The sequence below is a fragment of the Acomys russatus genome, chromosome X (assembly GCF_903995435.1).
Source record: "Acomys russatus chromosome X, mAcoRus1.1, whole genome shotgun sequence".
Taxonomy (NCBI): Eukaryota; Metazoa; Chordata; class Mammalia; order Rodentia; family Muridae; genus Acomys; species Acomys russatus.
Window position 1 is genome coordinate 22,227,817 of NC_067169.1, and position 25,697 is coordinate 22,253,513.

The 25,697-nt window shown below is 44.1% G+C and overlaps 1 protein-coding gene across 1 annotated transcript; it reads left to right on the forward strand.

The window, feature by feature from the left end:
- Positions 1-121: 121 nt before the first annotated feature.
- Positions 122-25,167, forward strand: Alas2 (5'-aminolevulinate synthase 2). Its single transcript, XM_051141226.1, has 11 exons — positions 122-197; positions 6,037-6,232; positions 6,850-6,972; positions 7,823-7,933; positions 11,126-11,348; positions 12,084-12,268; positions 14,994-15,173; positions 17,654-17,818; positions 18,820-19,088; positions 21,083-21,245; positions 24,894-25,167. The coding sequence occupies exons 2-11, from the start codon at positions 6,052-6,054 to the stop codon at positions 25,055-25,057; spliced, it is 1,764 nt and encodes a 587-aa protein (XP_050997183.1). The 5' UTR covers positions 122-197; positions 6,037-6,051; the 3' UTR covers positions 25,058-25,167.
- The last annotated feature ends 530 nt before the right edge of the window (positions 25,168-25,697 follow it).

Consider the following 25,697-nt stretch of genomic DNA (forward strand, 5'->3'; position numbering starts at 1 on the left):
AGAGATGAGACAGAACAGAGGGGGTGAGAATGCGGAAGGAGGCTACTTTTCTTTTTTATCTTTGGCAGAGGCCTGAGACACCTTAGGGCCAACCAGGAGGCAGGGGTGGGCGGGGCTGAGCTGGAGGCAGGAGTGAAATATACTTGGCAGCTCACAGCACTCACCGTCTTTGGTTCGTCCTCAGTGCAGGGCAACAGGTAAGAGCTTTGCCTTCAGCCCTCTTTCTGGGCTCTCACCCACAATGCATGTTGATTCTGCTTGACTAGACCTGATTTCTGACCCTCACAGAAACTGTCTCTTCTTTGGGGTTTTCCTTCCCTCCTCGTTTTAAAAAAATTTGTTTTCAGTATCATTTATCTTACTTCTATTATTCACTGACATTCATGTTTGTTCTTCCTTTTCTTCCAAGGGACTTTTCTCTGTACCCGCACCCCGCAAAACCCTGTTTCTGTCTCCTTCCTTGACTCTGTATCTTAGCCTCCTTCTGTTTCTGTCTTTTTGTCTCTTCCTCTCCTTTGCTTCTCTAAGAAATGCATCTTAATATTTCTCCCCAAATTCTCCAGCCCCCCTTCCCCCACTTGACCCTTTTCAGTCTGCTTGGCCGAGAGCAGGGCTCAAGCTCTCAGAGCCTTGGGGGTCAGAGCTAGTGAAGGACAAGCTGGAGGGTTTCTGGAGATGGTGAAGAATTGTAAGGCAATGTCGGGCGTGCTGGAGGACCCCTGCAATCCCAGCGCTCAGGGAGGCAGAGGCAGGCGGATCTCTGTGAGTTCGAGGCCAGCCTGGTCTACAAAGTGAGTCCAGGACAGTCAAGGCTATGCAGAGAAACCCTGTCTCAAAAAACAATGGTAGGGGAAGAAAGAACAGAGAGGTTGCATAATTAGTAGCAATAAAGGAAAGAGGGTAGAAGAGGAATGTTGTCATTGTGTTGAAAAAGCAATAGATGTGTAGTCTCACTCATAAGTGATTGTGAAAACACACACACACACACACACACACACACACACACACACACACACACACACACACACACACACACACACCACCCCATCCCCTCACCTCCAGGACAAGTCATTTATCCTTTGACAAAAGGGCCTGTCTGCAATTTCTACAAGTTTTTTTTTACTTCTGGTTTTGTGGTCTAAATTTTTCTGGTTTTGATTCTCCAGGGTTTGAAAGAAGGTACTAAGAGGGGAGGTGAGGTCTGATGTTTCCAGCTCCTGGAAGAAGTAACAGGCTCTCCTCCAGACCTAAATAATTCTTAAAAGCAGGCAACACGTAATGGGAGACAGGGGATGGAAAATCTGCACAAGTGGCTTCTGGCTTCTCTAAAGGGATGGAGTCGTGCTGGTCTTTCTGTCCCATGGAACTGCAAATTGGGTGCTGACATAAAAGGGAATTGTAGAGACGCAGGAAAAACCTTTGAGTAATGATGCCATTTGCCCTGAAAATTCACTGTTATCTCTTTGATTTTGTTTTAAGATTGCTGGCAATCTTTTCTATGCAGTGTGATGTATAAATCCTTAAATGGTGGAATGAATTAATAAATGTTCAATAGTACCTAAATTCCAACATTAGAACATTTGGGGAAAGCACTAGTCAGAAAAGAGAAATGCACGATAAAGGGGCCTGTATTCTGGTAGCAGAGTGGCTTGAGGCACAGAGGCAAGCCATCAGCTAAGAACATAACGGACAGTTTGGATCATGGATTCATAGTGGCTAAGTCTGGGGTCTCTGGAGCCAGACTGCCTAAGTTGAAAGCCTGCCTCTTTCGTTCATCAGCTCTGTGACTTGGGTGAGTCATTAGATCTTTGGGGGCCTGGGTTTCTAGTCACAACACTGTCCTGAGGCCAGAATAAGTCAACGTATGAGCAGCATTTACAACAGTGAGAGCTCTGTAAATGTTTGAGTATCAGAACCAGAAGAGAAACGATGAACTTTTCTATCTAATCCCATGTCTGGGGAGATGGCAAGGTTCAGACAGTGTGGCGGGGAGTCCAAGCTCACGCACACAGTAAATTTTAATAAAAGCGAGACAAAAAAATCTTATCTCCAGCTTTCCAGAATTGGCTTGACATATGCATGATGTGACTCTGGCTCCAGAGTATATAGGTTTTTTTTTCTAGATTCCTGAAATGTCTATTGTCTTATTATTTGTGTGTGTGTGTGTGTGTGTGTGGGCTTGTGTGTGTGTGTGTGTGCGTGCGTGTGTTTTCTTTCTTTCTTTCTTTCTTTTAATGTTTTGTCTTAGAAAAGATCTGCCACTTAGCCCTGACTGGCTTGGCTTGGAACTAACTCTGCAGCCCAGGCCAGCGTAGAACTCAGGACCCTGCCATCTCAAGCTCCCTGTATGTGTTAAGCTGGGTAGCTGAGAGTCTGTATTCTTAATACCCTCAATTGCCTGAAATGCTCCCTTCATTCAATTTCACTCATTCCCACCTCGGATTAAGCTGTGTTCTGGAATGGAAATAAGAGTCCAAAGCATTATCAAGTTAGGGGTCATAGTGATGTTCAGGAAGATCAGGTGGGACAAGAGAACTTGTAATTAGAGCTTTAAAATAATTCAAGGATTCCATCCATGTCAAGAAGTACTCTATTTTTTCCCCAGGATCCTCAGTACATCATGGCCCCCACAGAAATGATGAGCGTAGGGGACTTTCTCCAGTTTTGTACATGGAAAGCAGGCCTTAATCAATCATCATTCCAAGGCAGGACTGCCCTTTGTCTCTAATCCTTTTTGTTTGTTTGTTTGTTTTCTTTGTTTATTTGTTTGCTTTGAGACAGGGTTTCTCTGTGTAGCCTTGGATATCCTGGACTCACTTTGTAGACCAGGCTGGCCTCGAACTCACAGTGATCCACCTGCCTCTGCCTCCTGAGTGCCGGGATTAAAGGCGTGCGCCACCGCGCCCAGCTCTTGCCTCTAAGCCTAAGGGCCTGCCTTCTCACTACATACTTCAGTGTTGTTGCCATTGTCGTCAGTGTTGATATTGGAGAAGGAGTTTGTAGGAACCCGCAGGAACCTGGGCCATCCATCTTGGACTCACTACAGATTGCCAGAGCCAGCCTTGACCAGATGCTCAGTCGTGATTCCAGGAAGGGGTTCTTCTCCTCTCCCACACCCTAGGCTCATCTTAGGGAGTGGCCAGACCCCGACGGTGATAAATAAACTCTGGTGGCTTTATCTAAGGTCTGCAGGCTCAACCTTGAGTGCTTTAGCCTTCATGGGCAGACAGAAGGGAGACTCTTATTTCTAGCTATGAGGTAGGCACTGGATCCAATCAATGGCATACGGTGTGATGTAGGCATAATTACCTCACACTTGACAACTGATCAAAGCTGAGACCCAGAAAGGAGAAGTGCCTTGCCCAAAAACATTGAACAAAGAAGCTAGGAAGCTATATTTAAATAAGAAAAGAATCTAACTTTTTAATGCACCAGGTAGTGTGCTGAAAGGTTCAGGGTTTTTGTTTTGTTTTTTCATTGAATCCTTCCAACCAGCTTTCCACTTTTTACCATTATAGAGTCCATGTGACCAGGCCCCACAAACTAACTCAAGCTGCTGTGACAGCCTGGAAAGCGGGGGAGTGGGGGAGAGGATGTTCTAAGATGGAATACAATGACTGGGTTGCTTCATAAAGTAAGAGGTGGGTGCTTATTCTGTGAGATTACAACCCTGATAAATCTATAAAGAATGAGACTGGGTGAAAAAGCCAATTTTAACCACATTCATACAACAATTTAAGAAGCAAAGAATTGATCATTGGTTGGCAAAGGGGTGTGCTTAGAAGGTGGGGTGCCATAAGGAAGTCCCTGGTAGTGCAATGTTCCTGTCTTGACTATAATGATGTCACACTCTGGTTGGGACATTTTTTCCATTATTGGAAACTGAGTAAGAAAACATGGAATCTTGAACTTGCTCTTATTATGTCTTAAAAATGCAATTTATTCTATCATTTTAATCATTAAATAAAATTAAATTTTATAATAAAAAAAAAGGAGCAGTAGGATAGGCCATGGACCCCTCCTATGCCCTGTCCCCTCACATAGGAAGGCTGGATACACTGAGGGTGCTGTTAGGCTTTGCTCAGTAGCTTTCTTGGCAAAGCTGGGGTCTCAGTCTTCCCACTTTCCCTCATATCTCCCCTATTTATTCTACTGTCCTTTATCTTGTCCCTACCCTTTCATTCTGGCTCTACAATTGGCCCTTTTTCTCCAATCTGTTTCTCACTCTTGTTCTGCCTTGCATTTTGGTACATCTCAATCTTACCTCCTTATAGGCCTCCTCCTCCTCCCCCCCTCCTCCTTCCCCCTCCACCTCCTCCTCCTCTTTGCCCACCTGTTTCCCTTTTAAGTATAGACTTATTATTTTAAATTCTGGGTATGTGTGTGGGTCTGTGCATAGGCACGTACATGTGAGTGCCAGGCTCATGGAAGCCAGAAGCATCAGATCTCCTGGCGCGGGAGTTACAGGCAGCTGTGAGGCACACAGCAGGAGTCCTGGGAATCAAACGTGGAAGAGCAGTACTTACTCTTAACCACTGAGCCATCTCTTCTGCCCTTATTGCTGGCTCATCTTTTGAAATCCCTTTCTCTTTTTCATTCACTTTCTCTCCCACCATCCCTGGCAGGGCCCTGCTCCCCTCCCCCTAAGTCTTTACTGTCTAACCCTCCCCCTTTATCTTGGTGTCCCACTGCCCTTGCTGGATTCTTTTCTCTCCTGCTTAAGTTTCAGTCTTTATATATTACTCTAGGCTACCTGATGTCCCTTTTGTGTCCCTGTGCCACTACTGGTATATTCTGTTTCTCTTCCTTTTGTCTTATTTTCTTTCCCTGTTTCCTGTATGTCCCATCATCCTCTTGTCTTGTCTTTCAGCATCTGGCTTGCTCTACATGTCTGGTTTTTTATCTCTACCTTGTTCTCCTTCCTCTTTCTCAGTTTCTCAGTTTTTGCTCTCCCTCTTCCACCAACACACTTGTTTTTTCTCTCTTTCATTATCTTTCTGAAGTTGTCTTGAGTTTTCCCCTACTTGCCTTCCCTCTCCCATTAACAACCATAGCTATTCATTAATTTACTGTAAAATTCAGCCAATACTCATTGAGAGTTATTATTTGCTTTGTCTTTTTTTTTTTTTTTTGATTCTTTCCTATTTTTTTCTTCAGGCCCCTTCTTTTCTCTATCTTGGCCTCTGTCTTCTTGTCTTCCTCACTGATCTACAGAGGTAGTTTTTCAGCCTCTTTGAGTCTTAGTTTCACCTCTTCCTTTATCTGCATTTAACCAAAAGTCAGGAGAAAATCCAAACATATCAAACATACCAACCTGGTGGTACATCACCTGTAGGGCCCATGATTGCCCTTTCCTGTTTCCTGTCTTCTTAAGTTGACAGTTGGCATCAAGCTCCTTCCTGCTGTCTGGAGAGCATTCTCAGGACACAGCAGGACTAGCCTCTGGAGTTTTGGTGAAGGGCGCCTGTTTTGCCTTAGTAGGCGGAAGCAGATAACAGTCTTAGGAAGACAGTAGCCTCAGGTGTTGTTCAAAGGTTGATTGTCAGCTGTCATTCTGCCACACAAAGCCACTTCAATTATCTTCATAGTCACTGAGCAGCTGGTGGCAGAATAAATAAGAATCTGGGTTTTTTGGCCTCTAGTTAGAACTCTCTCCCTTGTACCTTTATCTAGTGGGTTTTCTCATCTCCCCCTCACATTTTTTTAAAAATATTTATTTATTATTATGCATACAGTGCTGAAAAGGGCATCAGATCACATTACAGATGATTGTGAGCTACCATGTGGTTGCTGGGAATTGAACTCATGACCTCTGGAAGAGCAGTCAGTGCTCTTAACCGCTGAGCCATCTCTCTAGCCGTCCCCCTCACATTTTAACACTAGGATTCCTTGCTGAGAAGGATTATAAAGGCATCTCTAAGGAAGGCAACAAGCTTTGACTGGGAAACTAAAGGCCAAGAATGAAACATAGGTATGACTTTTGGCTCTTGACCAGGCTCTTGTGATGGAATCTCATCTCTCCCATAATTTCTACAGGACTTTGGGTTCAAGATGGTGGCAGCAGCTGTGTTGCTACGGTCCTGCCCAGTGCTCTCTCGGGGCCCCACAGGCCTTCTAGGCAAAGTGGCTAAAACTTACCAGTTCTTCTTTGGTATTGGACACTGCCCCATCCTGGCCACTCATGGACCAATCTGTTCTCAAATCCATCTTAAGGCCACCAAGGCTGGAGGAGGTAAGAAGGGGTTATTGGCAAATGGGAATTTCTGGATCATAAAGACAATAAAGACTGGAGCACAAAGGCGCCAAGTCTGACTCTCATTATCTAATAGCTTGGAGAGTTAATGTGAAAAATGTCAAGGCAGAATGAACTCACCTAAGAACCATACAAAAGATGTGTCTTCTGCCAGGGTCTGTATAGAGTCTTTCTACCATGTTCCTCACACACTATAGTTCAGCCATGCTGAAAGAGGTTATTATTGCTCTCATTGAGTCTTTGCCTTTGCTCTTGACATATGAACTTCTTCTATACTATTAAATCCTCTCACACTTCTCATTCAACACCGAATTTGGGCGTTCTGGCTTCTGCAAAGCCTGTCTGGACTCCTAGCCTAACTAATACAAGTCTTGGTCACATCCCTTCTATTCTCTAGGTTTCCTTTGGCCCGTCCTCCCTCCTAGCCCACTTTTCCCAAGGTGTTGTCTGTGTGTGCTATTTCTCCTGCTTAGGAACTCCCATAGCATGGAGACCAGATTCACTTAGCTCTGGGATATAGTAAGGCTTGGTAGTCATTGCTGAGGTGAGGGCAGCACTGAGAATGAACCTCCAATTCCCCTCTTACCTTTATGTAGATTCTTCTTCTTCGACCAAGGGCCACTGTCCTTTCATGCAGTCACAACTCCAAGATGGGAAGAGCAAGATTGTGCAGAGGGCAGCCCCAGAAGTCCAAGAGGATGTCAAGACTTTCAAGAAAGGTCAGAGTCAGCCTCCATCTTATGCAATCTCTATTCCTAATGACTGAACCTACTTTATCATGTTCGTGAGCTAAGCAAATCCAAGGGAAGCTAGTGTACACTCCGTGATGGGAAGTCTTAGCCTTTTGCAGGGGAGCCACAATAGGCTGTTGATTAGAAGCTGTATGGAAGCACATCTTCCCCAACACATACACAAGTCCCCATAACCTGTAGCTGTCAGTCTAAAATGGGCCCTCCCCTCTCCCAAGTGGCTAAATGCAATCTAAAAGGCTGGGGTCGGAATTTAACAAGACCATAGTATGAGAGTCTGGATTTATATGAAGAAAAAAGGGCAGAGAATAGATACATCCTTTAGTTTTCACACCACACAGTCCATTAATTAGCCTTTCTTCCCACCAAAGTATTTTGCATTATCAGTTTTATTAAACAAATTCAAATAAAGTATAGCATTCAAGGGCAAGCTGGGCAGGGCACCCAAGACTTAAGCGATGACCATACGATTGACATCTTTCACCGGCCATTTTGAGTTATCACTAAGAACAAAAAAGTTAAAGACTCAAATTTAATGATGTTCAGAAGAGAAAACTAAAGGGCACTGGTCACATACCCTGGTTACCTCACATGAAGGGCAGTCCCAGTGGGAAACGTGACTCCCCTTAAAGAAGGTTTCTGGGTATTCTAGGGGTTGCTACTGGAGAGATGAGAGCATGCTCACTTTGCAGACACACCCTCCATGAGCCGTCTATGCTTTCTGGCCTTGAATATCTATACATCACACTGAACCTAAAGAGCACAAAAATGCTGTCTTGTTTTCTCTCTTCATGCCAATGAACTCCATATTCCTTCTCAGACCTGCAGAACTCCTTGGATTCAACCACCTCAAGCCAGCTGGTCCCTAGTTTCCAGGATCCAGAGCAGACTGAGGGGGCAGTTACCCACCTGGTTCAGAACAACATGACTGGTGAGTTTGCTGAGATGGAGATAAAGGGCATGCGCACAGGGCAGGAGCTGCTGAAAGGGTGGGTGATGCAGGACAAGATATGAAATGGGGAGGGTTTTTGTTTGTTTGTTTTTTTAAACCAAAGAGACTTTAAAATTAGGTTTTAGTGCTGGCATTGCTGGATTTGTGCCTTCTGTAATTAAGTCACTCCACGCAAACACTTATCTCAGTCATTTATGATAAGGAAAAAAATAAAATTACATTTATAGTAATGCAGTGTTTCTAGTTAGTTACAACATTCCATTAAAATTTTGGCTTCCCTCCATTCCTCCATTATTTCTTTTCCATATTCCCCTCAAAGTTTCTCACCCATCACAGACTGCCTTTCTGTCTCCTATATTTATTTTTCATAATGGAATTTGCTTCACTTTTCTTTTCTTTTCTTTCCTTGTTTTTGTTTGTTTGTTTGTTTGTTTGTTTTTTGAGACAGGGTTTCTCTGTGTAGCCTTGGCTGTCCTGGACTCACTTTGTAGACCAGGCTGGCCTTGAACTCACAGAGATCCATCTGCCTCTGCCTCCCAAGTGCTGGGATTAAAGGTGTGTGCCACCACGCCTGGCTTCACTTTTCTAATATAGGAATAAAAATTATTTTTAACAGATACAGGAAAATAAAGAGTAAATTACCATTTACTATTAACTGTTTGTTATATTTTCTTCCTTCCTATAGCTACACACACACACACACACACACACACACACATTCACACACTCACACAAGCATACACTCATTCGCCCAGGCACATGCGCACACACACAGAATTTCCTATCCACTCTCTTCATCCTACTTATGCTGTTTTTCAGAAACCTGACCTTATTACCTCCAGAACTTATGGTCTTCTTTATTCACTTAACAATGTGACTTCATATCACTTATCACTTCGTGTCCATCAACACAGAGCTATACAATGGTTATTAATGGCTGAATTGTGTTCTGTGGTGTGGATTCATTACATTCACCTAATCTAGAATCTATAATTCAGGTTGTTTCTATTGCTTTTGTATTCTTCCACTTTAGATTGCATATTAGTTTTACAACCATATGAATACATCCAAAGAATGCATGGTTTTACCTTTTCCAGTATAAGACACTATTTTTAATCACAGCCACTACTATTATTATTATGCTTCTGATGATACTATCATTACATCATACCAAATATTAGTATTGTCATCAGATTCCACAATTCAAGAAGGAAAGAATTCTAAGCTCCATTCTACATTAAAGCATTAAAAAGGATTCTTTTTAAAAAATTTTTTTTAAATTACATTGTTTTGGTTGGCAAGCAACGTAATGGGTTTCACAAGGCATCATCATCACACATATATGTTATTTTATTCTCAGTTGTTCCTTTCTCACCTGGCTCCCCTTCTTTACCTAGTTAGCCCTCTCTTTTTTTCTTTCCTATTACAAGTATTCTGTTGCCTTCTCTATTTCTCACTTCCTTTAAGATCCTGCCTCCACCTACAGTTCCCTTTCTGACTTTTGACCTATAAATACACATGTACCAACATATACATTATACATACAATTGAAAATTTAGGTCCCACATACATATGAAAGAACACATTCAGTATTTGCCATTCTGTCTGGCTTATATTGTTTAACATAATGATTCCCACCTCTATCCATTTTCTACAAATGTCATTATTTCATTTTTTTTATAGCTGCACAAAATTACATTGTTGTATATGTAGCACATCTTCATTATCCATTCTTTTGCTTATGGACATCCACGCTGGTTCAATTTCCTAGCTATCATGCACAGTGTAGCTGTAATGATGGATGTGCAAGTATCTTTGTGGTGCACTGACTTAAGAGTCATTCGAGTATATGCCCAGGAGTAATGATTCATATAGTAGGTCTACTTTTAATTGATTCCTTTGAACATTTTTATTTTGTATCATTTCTAAGTTATGCATGCATGTGTCTGTATGTGCATGTGTGATAATGCCCTTGCAGGCCAGATGCCTCAGATCCCCTGGAACTGGAGTTATAGGCAGCTGTGAGCTGCTTGATGTGGGTGCTGAACCAAAATCAGGTCCTCTACAAGAACAGCGTGTACTGCTGAGTCATTTCTCTAAGCCCTGTTATTTTTCTGAGCAACTTCCACACTGATTTCCAAAGCGGCTGCATCAGCTTATGTTCCACCCTTAGTGTACAAGATTTCATCTTCGCCCACATACTCGCCAGAGTATGTAGTTGTCATTTGTTTCCCTGACAATAGCCATTCTGACTGAAGTGAGATGGAACTGAAAAGTAGTTTAAATCTGCATTTCCCTCATGGCTAAGGATGTAAAGTATTTAGTGTCTATTTGATTTGTTCTTTTGAGAATTGCCTATTCAGTTCATCAGCCCATTTACCAATTGGATGATTTATGCATTTCTTGGTGTTTAATTTTTGCAACAGAGAGGAGTCTTGAGGGCCACATAGCTATCCGGTAAGAAGAGTCAGGACTAGAAACTATGTCTAGTAATATTCCTTTCTCTGGGACTGACGTGGCAACTCCTGTAAGGTATCGTCCACACTGAGTCTGGAAAGAAAATTGGGGCCATGCTATGAGTAGAAAACTTGACTAAATTTGTGAATGAATTATTGAGTGAGTGAATGTACCAGCGAAGGGATGGTTGAATGTAAGAGCAGAGAGTTCATGTGAGCCAGGGCTGGAGAGATACCTTGGCGGGTAAAATGCTTGCTGTGCAAGCCCAACAACCTGAGTTTGAGACCCCAGCACCCGCATACAAGCCAGATGTAGCACAGATGTTGATAATCTCAGTGTGTCTCCACTGAGAGATGGAAAAATCCCCAGAAGCTGACGGGCAAACTAGTCTGCTGTAATACTATAGTGAACAAGAGACCATCTCTCAACCAAAGTGAAAAGAGAGGCTGACGTCTGTGGCTGGTCTCTGAATTCCACATATGCACCATGGCATGAGCACACATGAATGTGTGTGTGCACATAGTCATATACGCATATGACATTAAACAATAAAAGAAAAGAGAGAGTAAATGGGCATCAGTAAGACATTTGTGGAGCAAATAAATGAATACATGGGAAGACAGAAAACTCAAAATTAACAACATGGGTAAAATAAAGACTGCCCAGGAAGAGATTGAAGTTGAGTTATTCTTATCTTTGTTTCTACTCCTGCAGGAAGCCAGGCGTTTGGTTACGACCAATTTTTTAGAAACAAGATTCTGGAGAAGAAACAGGACCACACCTACCGAGTGTTCAAGACCGTGAATCGTTGTGCTGATGCCTACCCCTTTGCCCAACACTTCTCCGAGGGATCTATGGCCTCAAAGGATGTTTCTGTTTGGTGCAGTAATGACTACCTGGGCATGAGCCGGCACCCTCGTGTGCTGCAGGCCATACAGTGAGTAGGAGAGTGTGGACTATGAGCTGTGCATCACATTTAAAGACCCAGAGCCACACTAGCAGTGGACGCCTTGGTTCTGTCACCACTTCTTTTGTACTAGGTCTCCCGAGTAGAGCTATTCCTTCAGATAGGAACTAAATCAGTCAACACATCTAAATGATTGTCTGGTGTGAGAGATGTGATAGTAGAAACTATGAAAGGCTCGCTGATTCCATGAGCTAGAAACCAAAGTACAGAATGACGTGTGTGTGTGTGTGTGTGTGTGTGTGTGTGTGTGTGTGTGTGTGTGTGTGTGTGTGTGTGAAAGCAGGGTTAGGGTTAGGGGTGTGCGTGTGGGTAGGGATATGGGAAGAGGGAGAAAGGGAGGAGGGAGTGAGGAAGAGAGGTAGGAGGGGGCTTTCTTTAGCTTTTCCAAACTACTCAAGGTACATCTAATTTACACCTCCATCCTGGAGTCTCCCCCTCTCCCCATCTCCCTCTCTTTCCAGACAGGGTTTCTCTGTGTAATAGCCCTTGCTGGACTCCCTTTGTGGATCAGGCTAGCCTCGAACTCACAGAGATCCAGTTCTCATTCTTTCTTGTACTCAGTCCCAAAGAGCACCATCTACACAGGACCACTTAAGTTAGTACTGACCCCGTTAAGGAAGGACTTCATCCTTCCTTAGTACCTAACAAGGCTTTGTTCTGGTTTTCCTTTTGTTTTTCCCTGTCTTCCCTTTCTTTGGGGGCCAGGGAGACCCTGCAGAATCACGGAGCAGGCGCCGGTGGCACTCGCAATATCTCGGGTACCAGCAAGTTTCATGTGGAGCTTGAACAGGAGCTGGCTGAACTACACCACAAGGACTCAGCCCTGCTCTTTTCCTCCTGCTTTGTGGCCAATGATTCGACTCTCTTTACGCTGGCCAAGCTTCTGCCAGGTGAGCACAAGCTCTGAGATTTAGTCAAGGCTGGTGCCCTGCAACAGAGCATCCGGTCTCACTTGCTGCCCCCACTGTTTTGAGTTCACTTGTTTCATCTCTTCTTCCTTTTCACCTGACATGCAATCTTAAAAGTGCATGATCACAATCCTCTGTTGTCACACCTTCCACACCCTCGGTTAGAGGGCCAGCACCAGGGAATAGCATGTTAACCTCACAGAACAGTAACGCCATAAAGTCATCATTTTCTAACACATTTTTTAAAATCTGAAACCTGTATCTCTATCCTTCACTCTTGCCATATAACTCATGTCTTACTGCAGGAATAATACAAAAACTACTTATAGCTTCTCCTTACTTACTGACATGAAACCAAATCTATCTGCACATTGATATTGCTCCATTGTTTCCCTTTACAGTGAAATAACTCTCTCCCCTTGTGCCTAAAGGCATCCTTTCACCTATATGCTAGAGCCCATCTTCCCACTTCCCCACTCTCTAGTCAGTGTCATCCCTCCAGATGTCTTCCATCAGTCTGAATCTTAGATGGACAGATGCTCCACATCTACATCAGTCCTTGGCTCATGTAAGTGCTCAGAGAGAGGCCATGGAAATGTCACATTCCTTAACCTCTACTCATCCCTTGGCATAGTTTTGCCAAATCCTCTTCTCCTCCCTCCTGCCAGCAGATGCCCTCACCTCCTACTCCACTACAAGTAGAAGACACGAGAGAGCATTATCCTTAACTTCTAGCCACAAAACACCTGCCAACTTACATGCATCTGCACTTGTCATCTCACACTTTGTTCCCTGTAACAGAACAGGACATGCCTTTTTGCCTTGTTGACTAACCTTTCCACTGGCGCGCTGGTCATTGCCCACTATCCACTCAAGAACTTCGCACGTCTCCCTCCAATCAAACTCTCTGTCTCTCTTTCTGTCTGTCGCTCTCTCCCTCTCACCACCCCTCCTCTCTCTGCGTGGGTGCCACCCCCACCCCCTGCACCCTGGCTCCTGATCCCTTCATATCTTTAGCCTTTCACTCTCTTTAAAGAAGTCTCTTTCCTCAACCCCTCCATCACTCACTAGCTCCTGGCCTATCCCTCTCCTGTCTATACGAGGCAAAGTATGTGAGAAAGGTCTTTGTACTTGCTGTCTGCTACTTCTCTGCCTAGTTCCTAACACAGCACTACTTCCTAAATGCTTTTCCTAAGGTTATCCAGACCCTAAATAAAGTTCCACGTTGAGGATCACTTTTTGGTCAATTCTTTACTCCTCCTCAACCAATACAATTCAATACCTTTTTATTTCTACCACCACCATTCTAGTTGAACCAACATCGTTTTCTTGATTTGTTCTTTCCCCTCCTACAACATATGCTTCATACATTCAGAACAATGTTTCATTATAACAATGTATCTTTACCCTTTCCCTGTTCAAAATTCTTTACTGGGCCCCTGTTAGGCCTAGGATCAAATGTAAACTCCATGCCATGGCTCCCCACCAAACTGAACCCTAAACTGGGCATGGAAGATCACACTTGTAACCACAGTATGTGGAAGGCTGGGTCAAAGGACTACATGCTGAATTACAGGCTGAGAACCGAACTCAAAAAACAGAAACCTGAATTCTTCCTTTTTATTATAATTTGTTCACATTACATTCAGATTGTAATCTCTTCGCTCTTAATCTTCCTATTCCCACCATCCCCCCACTCCAATCTATTCCCCTCCCCTAGACCTCTGACAGGTGGGTCCTCCTCCCCCACCATCTGACCACAGCCTATCAGGTCTCATCCAGACAGCCTCCTTCCCCCCTCCTTTGTGTTCCCACAGGGCGTCTCCACCAAGGAGCAGTGATGAAATGCCAGGCACCAGAGTAAACTTCGCCTTTTGACATCCTTCTTTTATGTATAAATCAGTCATTTGTTTATTCATTTGCTCATTAGAAGATATTTCCTTAGCATCATTTGTGCCTTATACTGAGAACAAAGGATATAAAGATAAAAAGATCTGGGTTTTGATCTCAAGACACTTCCAGCTAGACAAGCCCAGTTATGGAAGAAGCCATGGTTCATTTTTCACAAATAGAAGCTGTCCCTAACTTTATTAAAGGCCACACTTCCTTGACGTCTGTGAAATTTGAGGGTTCTACGGACTAGACAGATCCCCTTTCCACATTTCATACCTCCCTGCCCTCCCAGTATGGCCCAGTTTTTAAAAATCTCTGCATTCTTCATATCCTGGAGAAAACCCTTTCCTGGTGCTTGGCTTTCTGCCCTGTACAATGACGTGGTCTTTATCTGCTTGCTTGTTTTACTGTGAACTGCCAACAGTGAAACCCGATGAGCGGCCATCCCTGTAACTATAACCAGATGGGTGCTACCTGGCAAAGGTGAAGTGTCAAGTAGACCTGGGAGAATCTAGCATCAGTCCAAATTTACAAGCAGTTTCCAAGGCTACTCTTTTCCCAAGCTTTGATTTTCCAAGTGTGGAGAATTGACCCTAAACTCTGGCATAGAGAAACTCAAGGTTCCTGGGAAATTGAATTTTCTTCCCCTCAAACCAGTCAGAGACAACAATGAGGCAGCCTTGGAAGGAGGAAGAGGCATGTCACAGAGGTTTCCAGAGAAGGAAGAAAAAGACCAGGTCTGCCAGGTCACACCTGAAGGGTAAAGTGGGGATACTGAGACAGAAGCCTAAGAAGTACACATCTGTTTCCTCAGGGTGCGAGATCTACTCAGATGCAGGCAATCACGCTTCCATGATCCAAGGCATTCGCAACAGTGGTGCAGTCAAGTTTGTTTTCAAGCACAATGACCCAGGCCACCTGAAGAAACTTCTAGAGAAGTCCAGTCCCCAAACACCCAAAATTGTGGCTTTTGAGACTGTTCATTCCATGGATGGTATGTATGTATGTATGTATGTATGTATGTATGTATGTATGTATGTAAGTATATGTTCCATATCATGTATGCTAGTATTGATATCGCACAAAAACATGTACCACCACCGCTACTACTACTACTACATGAGGAAACCTAGGCATGAACAAGTGGAGTCAGAGTAATAAAATGCAAAGGAGAGGCAGCTACCTTTCTTTTTTTGTTTGTTTGTTTGTTTGTTTTTTGAGACAGGGCTTCTCTATGTAGCCTTGGCTGTCCTGGACTCACTTTGTAGACCAGGCTGGCCTCAAACTCACAGCAATCCGCTTGCCTCTGCCTCCCAAGTGCTGGGATTAAAGGCATACACCACCACGCCCAGTTTTGTTTTTTGTTTTTGGGTTTTTTTGGGGGGGGGGGGTTGGTTTGGTTTGGTTTTTTAAGACAGGGTTTTTCTCTGTGTAGCAAGCAACCTTGGCTGTCCTGGACTGTCTTTGTAAACCAGGCCGGGAAGTTACCTTCTTTTTTTCCCCCCAGAGTCAGGGTTTCTCTGTGTACTCCTGGCTGTCCTGGAACTCACTTTGTAGACCAGGATGGCCTTGAACTCATAGAGATCCACCTGCCTCTGCCTCCTGAGTGCTGGGATTAAAGGTGTGCACCACCACACTCAGTTTCTCACCTCCTTTCTTATAGCAACTGAAATAAGGCCCAGAGATGTCTATTGGTTCTGTGCAGAAGTCATGTGTTTTAGGTATGTTTCCAGATTTAAGGGAAACGGTCCTCATTTCATTCCAAGGTGCCACTTTTCTAACAGAAACAAGAGAGGATCCTTCATAGGCCCTGATTTATATAACCACACACTGTTCATGTTTGAGTACTAGCACAACTTATTAGCTTGAACAAGTTTTTTTAAAGAGTACTTATTTTTATTTGGTATTATTGTGTGTGATGTGTATGTGGGTGCCCATGACACAGCATACATTTGGAGGTCAGAGTACAACTCAGTGGAGTTGGCTCACACCTTCCATCTTGGTTCTGGAGATCTCCCTCAGGTCCCCCCCCCCCAGGCTGTGCAGCAGGCACTCTCGTCTGCTCAGCCTTTTCACCAACTCCTTGTGCGAGTTTGAAAAATTGTTTTGTGTTGCAGGTAGTGTTTATGCAAACTGATGGTAACAATAATTGAATAGCCCTGGACTAAATGGAGTCACACACATGAGGAACTCACTGTCATGTCCACTAGCACATTTCAACAATCACAGAAACCAACACATTTGCATATAACATGGAATACCTATTTAAAAATTTCTGGTGGAAAATAAGGGCTGTAATCACAGTAGTTCTGCCTATAAATGAACTTCCTTCTTTCTATCTATCTATCTATCTATCTATCTATCTATCTATCTATTTTTGGTGGGAACTGCCTAACCTGTCAATTCTAGAGATGGATTTCTCCTTCTGAAATGATCCCAGAACCACTGAAGTGTCTTGTCTCAGGTTCCATCTCCTGTTGTTGTTTGTTCTTATGCTTACCCCCACCCCCATAGTCTTTATTCCTGGTCTAGGGCCCCTGTTTCCATCTGAAGAAATTTCTTCTGTATTACAACTCTCTTTACCTCAGCAATTTCTAGGGAGTGGAAGGATAGTGTCTTAGAATATTAAGAATGGCCACAAAGTCTGTTCACATGACATCTAAAATAACATGGGAAGTGGTAAATGGGTATGGAAAATGAGGAGACTATGAAATAGCTTCTACTTTGATATCTTGTGACTGAGCCTGAGGGAGAAGTTCCTCAAAGAAAAACCACCCTCACAGAGACACAGACAATTCAACCATGCAGAAACACAAAGAAACTTGAAATGAAGCACAAGGATACAAAGAAAGCATGAAGAAGAAAGAAAGAAATACACTGACAAAAAGATGAGAAAAATAGAGCAGAGAGAGAAGAAAGGTAGAGACAGAAAAATAGAAACAAACATGCATGTGAGCACAAAGAGAAGATAGTGACAGAAATCCAAAAAAGACAGAAACAAAGAGGGCCAGTGAAGTATGAAAATCCACAGGGGTTATCAATTGTCCATGGCCAAGGGGGTGAGGAGGTCTGAAGTGAGGAGTGTACCAAGCTAGAGCAGACAGTGACATTTTTTTCAAGTTAAACATAGGTGTAATATAGGCGACTGTCACCACTAAATAGAAATCTATAACCCCATAGTGGGGAAAGGCAGCCCAGAAGTTGAAAACGATAGAAACAAACTTGTCAGAATGAAGTAAAAATAATGAGAGAATGAGGAAATGCACGGGGCAGGGGAGAACACCATCACTGGGGTGTGGGTGGGGTCAAGTAGTTGGTATTTGGAATACTCCCAAATGATGGCAGACACCTCCCTCCCTGTGTGCAACACCCTTTTCCACATCAAAGTAAGCATAAGTGAGAGGGAAATGTCATATAGGAAATGTCGCCAGGGAAGGGCTATGCTTACTACTCCTTTCCCTTGGCTTTTCCCAGGTGCCATCTGTCCTCTGGAGGAGCTGTGTGATTTGGCCCACCAGTATGGGGCCTTGACCTTCGTGGATGAAGTCCATGCTGTAGGACTGTATGGAAACCGGGGTGCAGGGGTTGGGGAGCGTGATGGAATTATGCACAAACTTGACATCATCTCTGGAACTCTTGGTGAGTGTCTCAGTTAGGGTTAGTATTAGTGATGAAATCATGGCCAAAAGCAACTTGGGAAAGAAAGGGTTCATTTGGCTTACATATCCTGAACCACAACTCCCTCGAGGGAAGCCAAGACAGGAAGAGGCAAGCCAAGGCAGGAAGAGGCAAGCCAAGGCAGGAAGAGGCAAGCCAAGGTAGCAACTCAAACCAGGTAAAAACCTGGAGGCAGGAGCTAATCCAGAGGCCATGGAGGGGTGCTGCTTACTGCCTTGTTCCTCATGGCTTGTTTAGCCTGCTTCCTTATAGAACCCAGGACCACCAGCCCAGAGTGTTATTACTCATAAAGGACTGGGCCCTCCCACATCAATCTCTAATTATGCGAGTGCTCTACAGGCTTGCCTGCAGCCCAATCTTATAGAAGCATTTCCCCTCCTCTCAGATGACTCTTGCTTGATCAAGTTAATATGAAGCTGGCCAGCAGGTAGCAAACATCTCGGGTTCCCTTATATACAATCCAGAGAACCAGCCCTAGCAGAGCCATTTTCTCTTCCTGTGCATAGTTCCAGTTGTTTGGAAAGATTTTATAACCCGAGGCTTTTACTCTACCAAATCATCTCTTTCCCATCCCACTATAGTAATCAAGGAAAAAATTTTTTTTTCAAAAGGCTCTTGAACTATGCCAAACAGCTGGGTTCAACTGGATTAAGTAGAAAACTGTCTCCCTCTCCACCCTGGCTCTGAGACTCATCTTAGTTCTTCTCCAGGCCCTAACCAACTAAAGGTCCCCACCCTGTTCCTGCCTATCTTGTCACCGCATATGGCAGCATATGACAGTCCTATCTCAGAACCACAGAACTATCAGCTCTGACATGGACAGGAGAGATGTACAGAGGACTGAGAAGGGAGTTTAGAGGCCCAGCTTCTGGTGTACCTGCCTGTGTTACCTGGGCCATGATCCTGCCCCTCTGGGGACTGATTATGGGGTCTATGCACAACTTTCTACTGCTTGTTTGCAGGCAAGGCCTTTGGCTGCGTCGGTGGCTATATTGCCAGCACTCGGGACTTGGTGGACATGGTGCGCTCCTACGCTGCAGGCTTCATCTTCACCACTTCACTGCCTCCCATGGTGCTCGCTGGGGCTCTCGAATCTGTCCGTCTACTCAAGGGAATGGAGGGCCAAGCCCTGAGGCGGGCACATCAGCGTAACGTCAAGCATATGCGCCAGCTACTAATGGACAGGGGGTTTCCTGTCATCCCCTGTCCCAGCCACATCATCCCAATCAGGGTGAGGACTCCACCAGGCCCATTTCCTTCCCCGCGTCCCTGTTTCCATTTGCTACTAACTGAAACCTGCTCCTTCAACCAACACTTTGTTTTCCTATCACCCCTCGCCACACCCATACACACACATTTACTGTCATCTTTGGTCCCTGTTTTGAAAACTTAGCCATTATAGATTAACCTGGTTTTTAAAAATATTTTTATTCATTTATTTTTATTGTACGTGCATTGGTATTTGACTGTATGTACTGATCCCCTGAACAGGAGGAGCTACAGACAGTTGTGAGCCACCATATGGTTACTGGAAATTGAACTCCGGTCCTTTGGGAGTGCAGGCAGTGCTCTTAACCACTGAGCCATCTATCCAACCCAACCTGTCTTTTTTGTATCAACTATTGCCCCACTATTACTTATAATGTAGTGGCTTTCAAATTGTTTCTAAAAACTATCAGTGGGTCATGGAATCAGCTCAGTGGGTTACACTTAGCACTAAAAATAGGAAAATAGATGTTGGAGCATACAACACAAAAGTAAAGGCTATCTATCCATTTGTTCAGGTTTATATGTATTTACATCTGATTATATGCTAAAATATACTTGTTACGTACAGCTGAGGTAGAAAGAATAAAGCAAACACCGATAGAAATAGCTGGTACTTTGGATCCCTTGCTTCTCACTTCTAAAAACAACCACTGCTCCTTTTTTTTTTTTTTCCCCCTTTTGGCTTTTCGAGACAGGGTTTCTCTGTGTAGCCTTGGCTGTCCTGGACTCGCTTTGTAGATCAGGCTGGCCTTGAACTCACAGAGATCCGCCTGCCTCTGTCTCCTGAGTTTGGGATTAAAGGCGTGCGCCACCACGCCCGGCTTCACTGCTCCTTTCTTAGGTGGCATATATTTATGGGAGTCAGTTAACTCAGTGTGGAAAGGACACTTTTTAAAAATATATTTTATTAATTTATTCATATTACATCTCAATTGTTATCCCATCCCTTGTATCCTCCCATTCCTCCCTCCCTTCCATTTCCCCCTTACTCCCCTCCCCTATGACTGTGTATGAGGGGGACCTCCTCCCCCTGTATATGCTCATAGGGTATCAAGTCTCTTAGCAGCCTGCTATCCCTCCCGAGTGCCACTAGGCCTCCCCATCCAGGGGATGTGGTCAAATATGGGGCACCAGAGTTCGTGTGAAAGTCAGACCCCACTCTCCACTCAACTGTGGAGAATATCCTGTCCATTGGCTAGATCTGGGTAGGGGTTTGAAGTTTACTGCACGTATTGTCCTTGGCTGGTGCCATAGTTTGAGCAGGACCCCTGGGCCCAGATCCGGGAAGGACACTTCTTATGACAATTTTGTGGATGAGAAAGAAGAGTAGTTTCCACAAGATCCATGGAGGATTAGCTCCAGCTCTGCACAAGGCCCACATCAGGATCCGTAAATGCTTGGGTTCACTTGTACAAAACAGGGTCACATTTCCAGATAATCTACTCAGCCCTCTAATATACATTTAATTACCTCTAGCTCACCAATAATACCAAATTCAAACAAAAACTACTTAGTAGTTAAACTGTATTTTTGGGAAATATCAACAAGGAGAGTCTGTACATTACAGATGTTTAAATATTATCTGAGGATGGATGAATACTTGAGGGAAGAATACAGAGAGACCGAGAGCCAACTGGTGTTCTTGGGTTTAACGATATCATGTTTAAATTAACCTAGGGACAGCAACCCAGTTGTGCCCTGGCTTTCCAACCATCTCAATTTAACCAATGTACAAATAGTATCAAGACAAGATGCCAGCTTCATGCCTCCTTCAAATCTCATTGCTGACTCTGGGATCCCCCTTGATAGAGACTGTGGAGCTGTCACTGCCTAAGCCCTTTATGAAAAACAACTGGTCCCTGTTCCCTGATCTGGCTCCCTCTACCTGCTTAACAGAGCTAGTGTGCAATGCTGGCTCCAGGGTGAGGTTCTGAAAGGCCTTTCTTTTGAGCCCAGGTGGGTGATGCCGCACTCAACAGCAAGATCTGTGACCTCCTGCTCTCCAAGCACAGCATCTATGTGCAGGCCATCAACTACCCAACTGTGCCTCGGGGTGAGGAGCTTCTGCGCTTGGCGCCCTCCCCTCACCACAGCCCTCAGATGATGGAAAACTTTGTGGGTAAGTCCTCAGCATGGGCGTCTACACTTTCCTACCCCTAAGCCCTAGGATGAGAAAAGAAAGATGAGAGAGAGGTGCCATTTGATTTGGAGAAGATTTCTAAAAGCATCTGTTGTGTACCAGGCTCTCTAACAAGGGTCACAAATGAATGGGAAACAGCCCCAAGATTCACTGGGCTCTAGTTTGGTTGGAGTAATCAATAGAGACAGAAACAATAGTGGATACAAACAACGGTATCAGGTGACATCACAGATTGACAGAGACAGTAGCCGGGGAACTTGTGGGAGCAGAGAGGAGGGGACTAACCTAACCTGCAGGATTCAAGATAGGCTTCCTAGGGGAAGGGACCCTGAGCTGAATCTTGCTAGGTGGGTGGCTCTGGACCAAGAGAAGAGGGATGCTAAGAGGTACTCCTAGAGGAGGAAAGAACACAAAGAAAAGCAAGGAGGGAGGTGAGGAGCAACAATATGTGAAGAGCATTGGCAGCTGAGTGAGGTTGCGCATGCCCAAATCCCAGCACTTTGGAGGTGGAAGGTGGAGGATCAGGAGTTCCAGCTCATCCTTGGCTCCTCAGCTAGTTTGAGGTTAGTGTATGAGCTGCTCAAAGCCAAGTCTCAAAAGCAACAACAAAGAAGAGGAATTACTGGAATGGAGGATAGTGGGGCGGGGGGTGTCAAGCTATGAGCTACAAAGGCGACATAAACAAGCACTATATTTAGAGGCCTGAAGAGCTGAACTGGGCAGTTTGGGGGTTACCCCGAAAGGCGAAAGGCAGCAATTTGGTGAATTCACCCATTGTTTACTGTATTTCTTTTGGGTGCATTTTTGAGATGGCAATTTAATTACAGCATTTCTCCCTTCCACTTCCTCCCTGCAGGCCCTTCCATACACCCCTCCCTGCTCTCCTTCCAACTCATGGCCTCTATTTTCATCAGTTATTACAAGCATATATGTCTCTGTATATACACATACATTCCTAAATATAACCTGTTGCTTCTACATAATGTTACATCAATGTATGTTGGCAGGGTATTTTTTTTAACAAAGAACTTGACACACAGCAGGTGCTCATTCTACATGTCTTGGATGAAATATATGTAGACGATCAATGGCAAAGAAGACAGACACAGAAAACACTAGTCCAGTATGATGAGCTGAGTGGCTATGGAGTGTGAGTAAAAGTAGAAAAGGTTTGTAAGTGAGCAAGGCTTTGTGGTCCACATGGAACTATTACGTGTAGATATAGTGCCAAGATTCCAGGAGCAATACTGAGACAGGAAAGCAGAGGGCGTGTGTTGACAAGTCATTCTGTCTAGAGTGTGTGCAGCGTAATCTGAGGAAGATAATCCATCCATTCACTTTAAAATGTCAAATAAAGCTGCCTAATATCCATTACTTACCATGTGCCGATCACAGTTTTAAACATATTAACCGATCTAATACAATGGAATTGAGATGCCTTCCTAATTTTCGTTTTGTATTATGTCCATTTTGAAGCATAGAAACAGTTACTGGCCCATGGTCACATGGGCACTAGGGGTCCTGACTGTTCTTACCTCCATGGCTGTAGCTACTAGGCTTGTATGGATGGATGGTTCACACTCTTAGACTTTTTGGTTCAGTCTCTTCTATAGCTCTGGCATTCAGCTACAGAGCTCTCAGTCTTTAGGGATCTGAGTGTTCATTGTTGCAGGAAAGATATTCTAGCGACATCTCCCACTATTTCATCTGGCCTTACTCCCATAGCCAATTTACCCTGAAATCCTGCACATCTTCTCTTCAATCTCCTTCAGATGTAGTCTTTCTCTGCTGCTGTTTCTTGAAAAGATCTCGATAGATTTCCTTCTCATTTCCTTGTTTCTCTTCGTCCCTTCTAAAATGTTCTTCACCCTAACCAGCAGAGGGATTTTTCTAAAGCCCAACAACATTGCTCCATTTCCTAAGCCTCTTCATTGCCTGTCACATAAGGCAGTCAAGATGATCCTCAGGGGCGGCTGGAGAGATGGCTCAGTGGTTAAGAGCACTGCCTGCTCTTCCAAAGGACCTGGGTTCAATTCCCAGCACCCACATGGCAGCTCATAACTGTCTGTAACTCCAAGATCTGACACCCCTACACCAATGCACATGAATTAAAATTAAATAAAATATATTTTAAAAAAAGATGATCCTCAGGCCGAGAAAATACATCAGAGTTTAATATGCAAAATGATAATGACAAATGCACATAATACACAGGTTGGAGGTTCCTGCTAAACCATTTAGACTAATAAGGATGTTTAGGTAAAATTTGTAGAGATCTCTGATTACAGAACAAAGTTGAAGCTCCCTGATATGGCCTTCTGTGCTTCTACACGGTGCTATTTGTGTTGGCCTGGCTTGGCCTTTCCTCTTTGCCCACATGTATTTTATTTCTCCAGCTATGTCCAGTGAAGTAAAATTCTCTCATTAGACTTTGCTCTCTTGACTTAGTCACCCGTTATGCCCTGTAGCTCACTTCCTTTCCTCTTCTAGACTTAACTCACTCTTTCAGTAGATGTCTATTGTGTTCAGACTATGGGCTCCACACTGTGCTAGAGACCTAGGAATGCACAAGACACAGAATTCTACCCTCTGGAGCCCAATTCTAGTAGAAAGAGACAATCAACTTAAAAAAAATAAACAAATCAATTAGCATTCTAGTTCAAAGTGTTAAAGGAAAACATACAACAGAAAAGGTGGACAAGACGTGCTGTGGGCAGGCACTGGCTTGGAGGAGGGCCGTAGACCCCAAGTGTCAGGGGTAGAAAACATTGAGGTGACACTGGACAAAAGACTTGAAGGAGATAAAGAGGTCAGCTAGGTGAATACCTAACAAACATGCCAGAGAACAGAGACCGAGCATGCCAAGGACAAAAATAATTCCTTTCATATTTGGGGAACAAAAGATGGGTGTGAATCGAGCGGTAGAGGTAAATAGCAGAAAAAAGTGAGCAGAGCGGGCTTGGTGGAGGGGAGAGGTGTGAAGAGTCCGGTTGTGTCCATGTTGTTAGCTATAGCTATTAGGCAACCAAGCAGAGACACAGAAATACTACTGAATGTACAAGTCTGGAAAATGAGACTGAGTTCTGGGGAAACCGGAAGTAAAAATTCAGACTCATACACAGATGGTGTTAAGAACACAAGAGTAGACCATAGCAGCAAGTGATGGGCAGAAGTAGGGCTAAAGGGCTAAAAGATCAGCAACACACTTGAAGCACTACCTACAGCGGGGTCAGGTTCCCTCCTGTGAGCCCTTACACACCCCAGGAATATGCCCTTACCCTGTCTCATAACACCAATGTCACAGTGTTTACCAGGTTAGAGATCTTCTAAGGAGAAAGATTCATTGTTAGGCCTCCATATGTCCTTTATGTATGGAGTGGTACAGGCTAGCACTGCATGGTCTTAATCCTTGTCACAGGCATGATTTCCTGTGTTTTATACAGCTCAGCACCCACAGATAAACGGTAGCATTTGTGGGTCACACTGAAACAGACAAATCAATCTTCCCCTGGACTCAAGTTACCTCAGAGGATTGAGGGATTCAAGATCTTGGTGCATCTGTAGCAACAAGGGTTTCGAAAGGCCAAGTCTAACAAATTCTTTCCCTCTTCTCTTCTCCCTTTTCAGGGAAGCTACTGCTAGCCTGGACGGAGGTAGGGCTGCCCCTCCAAGATGTGTCTGTGGCTGCATGCAACTTCTGTCATCGCCCTGTGCACTTCGAGCTTATGAGTGAGTGGGAACGTTCCTACTTTGGGAACATGGGGCCCCAATATGTTACCACTTATGCCTAAGAAGCCAGCTGCCTTGCATGCCCACTCCACCTGGGGCTGGCTTTCTTCCTGCTCTCTGCTTTGTTGTGTGCTTCTCGCTTGCTTGATTCTATAAATAAAAAGCAATCTGAATGAAACATTTGCAGCCCTTTGGTTGGACGAAGAGCAGACCATTGTACTACAGGGACTCACTCAGACAAGTCCCACGAGGAAACTACAGATTACTTGTTGGTCTGACCACTTTAATTTACTGACAGGAAAAGAAAAGAAATGCTCCTAAACTGTACTGGAAGCTGTACAAAGAGCTAAGCCCCTAAGCTGACCTGAAGTGGCTTTTTGTAATAGTTTCAACAAAAATATAGGGTTCTACTCTTCACTGGGAGACCTGGAAAGCTGAGCCCCAGGTAGCTTCTGAGATCAGAAGACAGAGTGGGTCTCAGCTAAGGAATGACTGTTCTTCAGGAATGATGGCTTCCCCAAAGCAAGGAATCTTCCAGAATGCAGAACGGATTTCTTTCTTGACCCACTATCCTCTTTTCCTCCAATAGCATCTTACAGGATTTACTAGCCTTGTCAAAGTAAAGGAAAAGGATTAGCTACAGTCTACAGTGTTTTCACAGCAAGGCTCCAACAGGGAACTAGTAACTAGATGGCCAAGGTG

Bases quoted from the DNA above. Each gene is read 5' to 3' on its own strand.
- Alas2 (XM_051141226.1), top strand. From the start codon at position 6,052: ATGGTGGCAGCAGCTGTGTTGCTACGGTCCTGCCCAGTGCTCTCTCGG. The intron at 6,973-7,822 runs GTCAGAGTCAGC...ATTCCTTCTCAG, and splicing joins TGTCAAGACTTTCAAGAAAG to ACCTGCAGAACTCCTTGGAT. The intron at 21,246-24,893 runs GTAAGTCCTCAG...CTCCCTTTTCAG, and splicing joins GATGATGGAAAACTTTGTGG to GGAAGCTACTGCTAGCCTGG.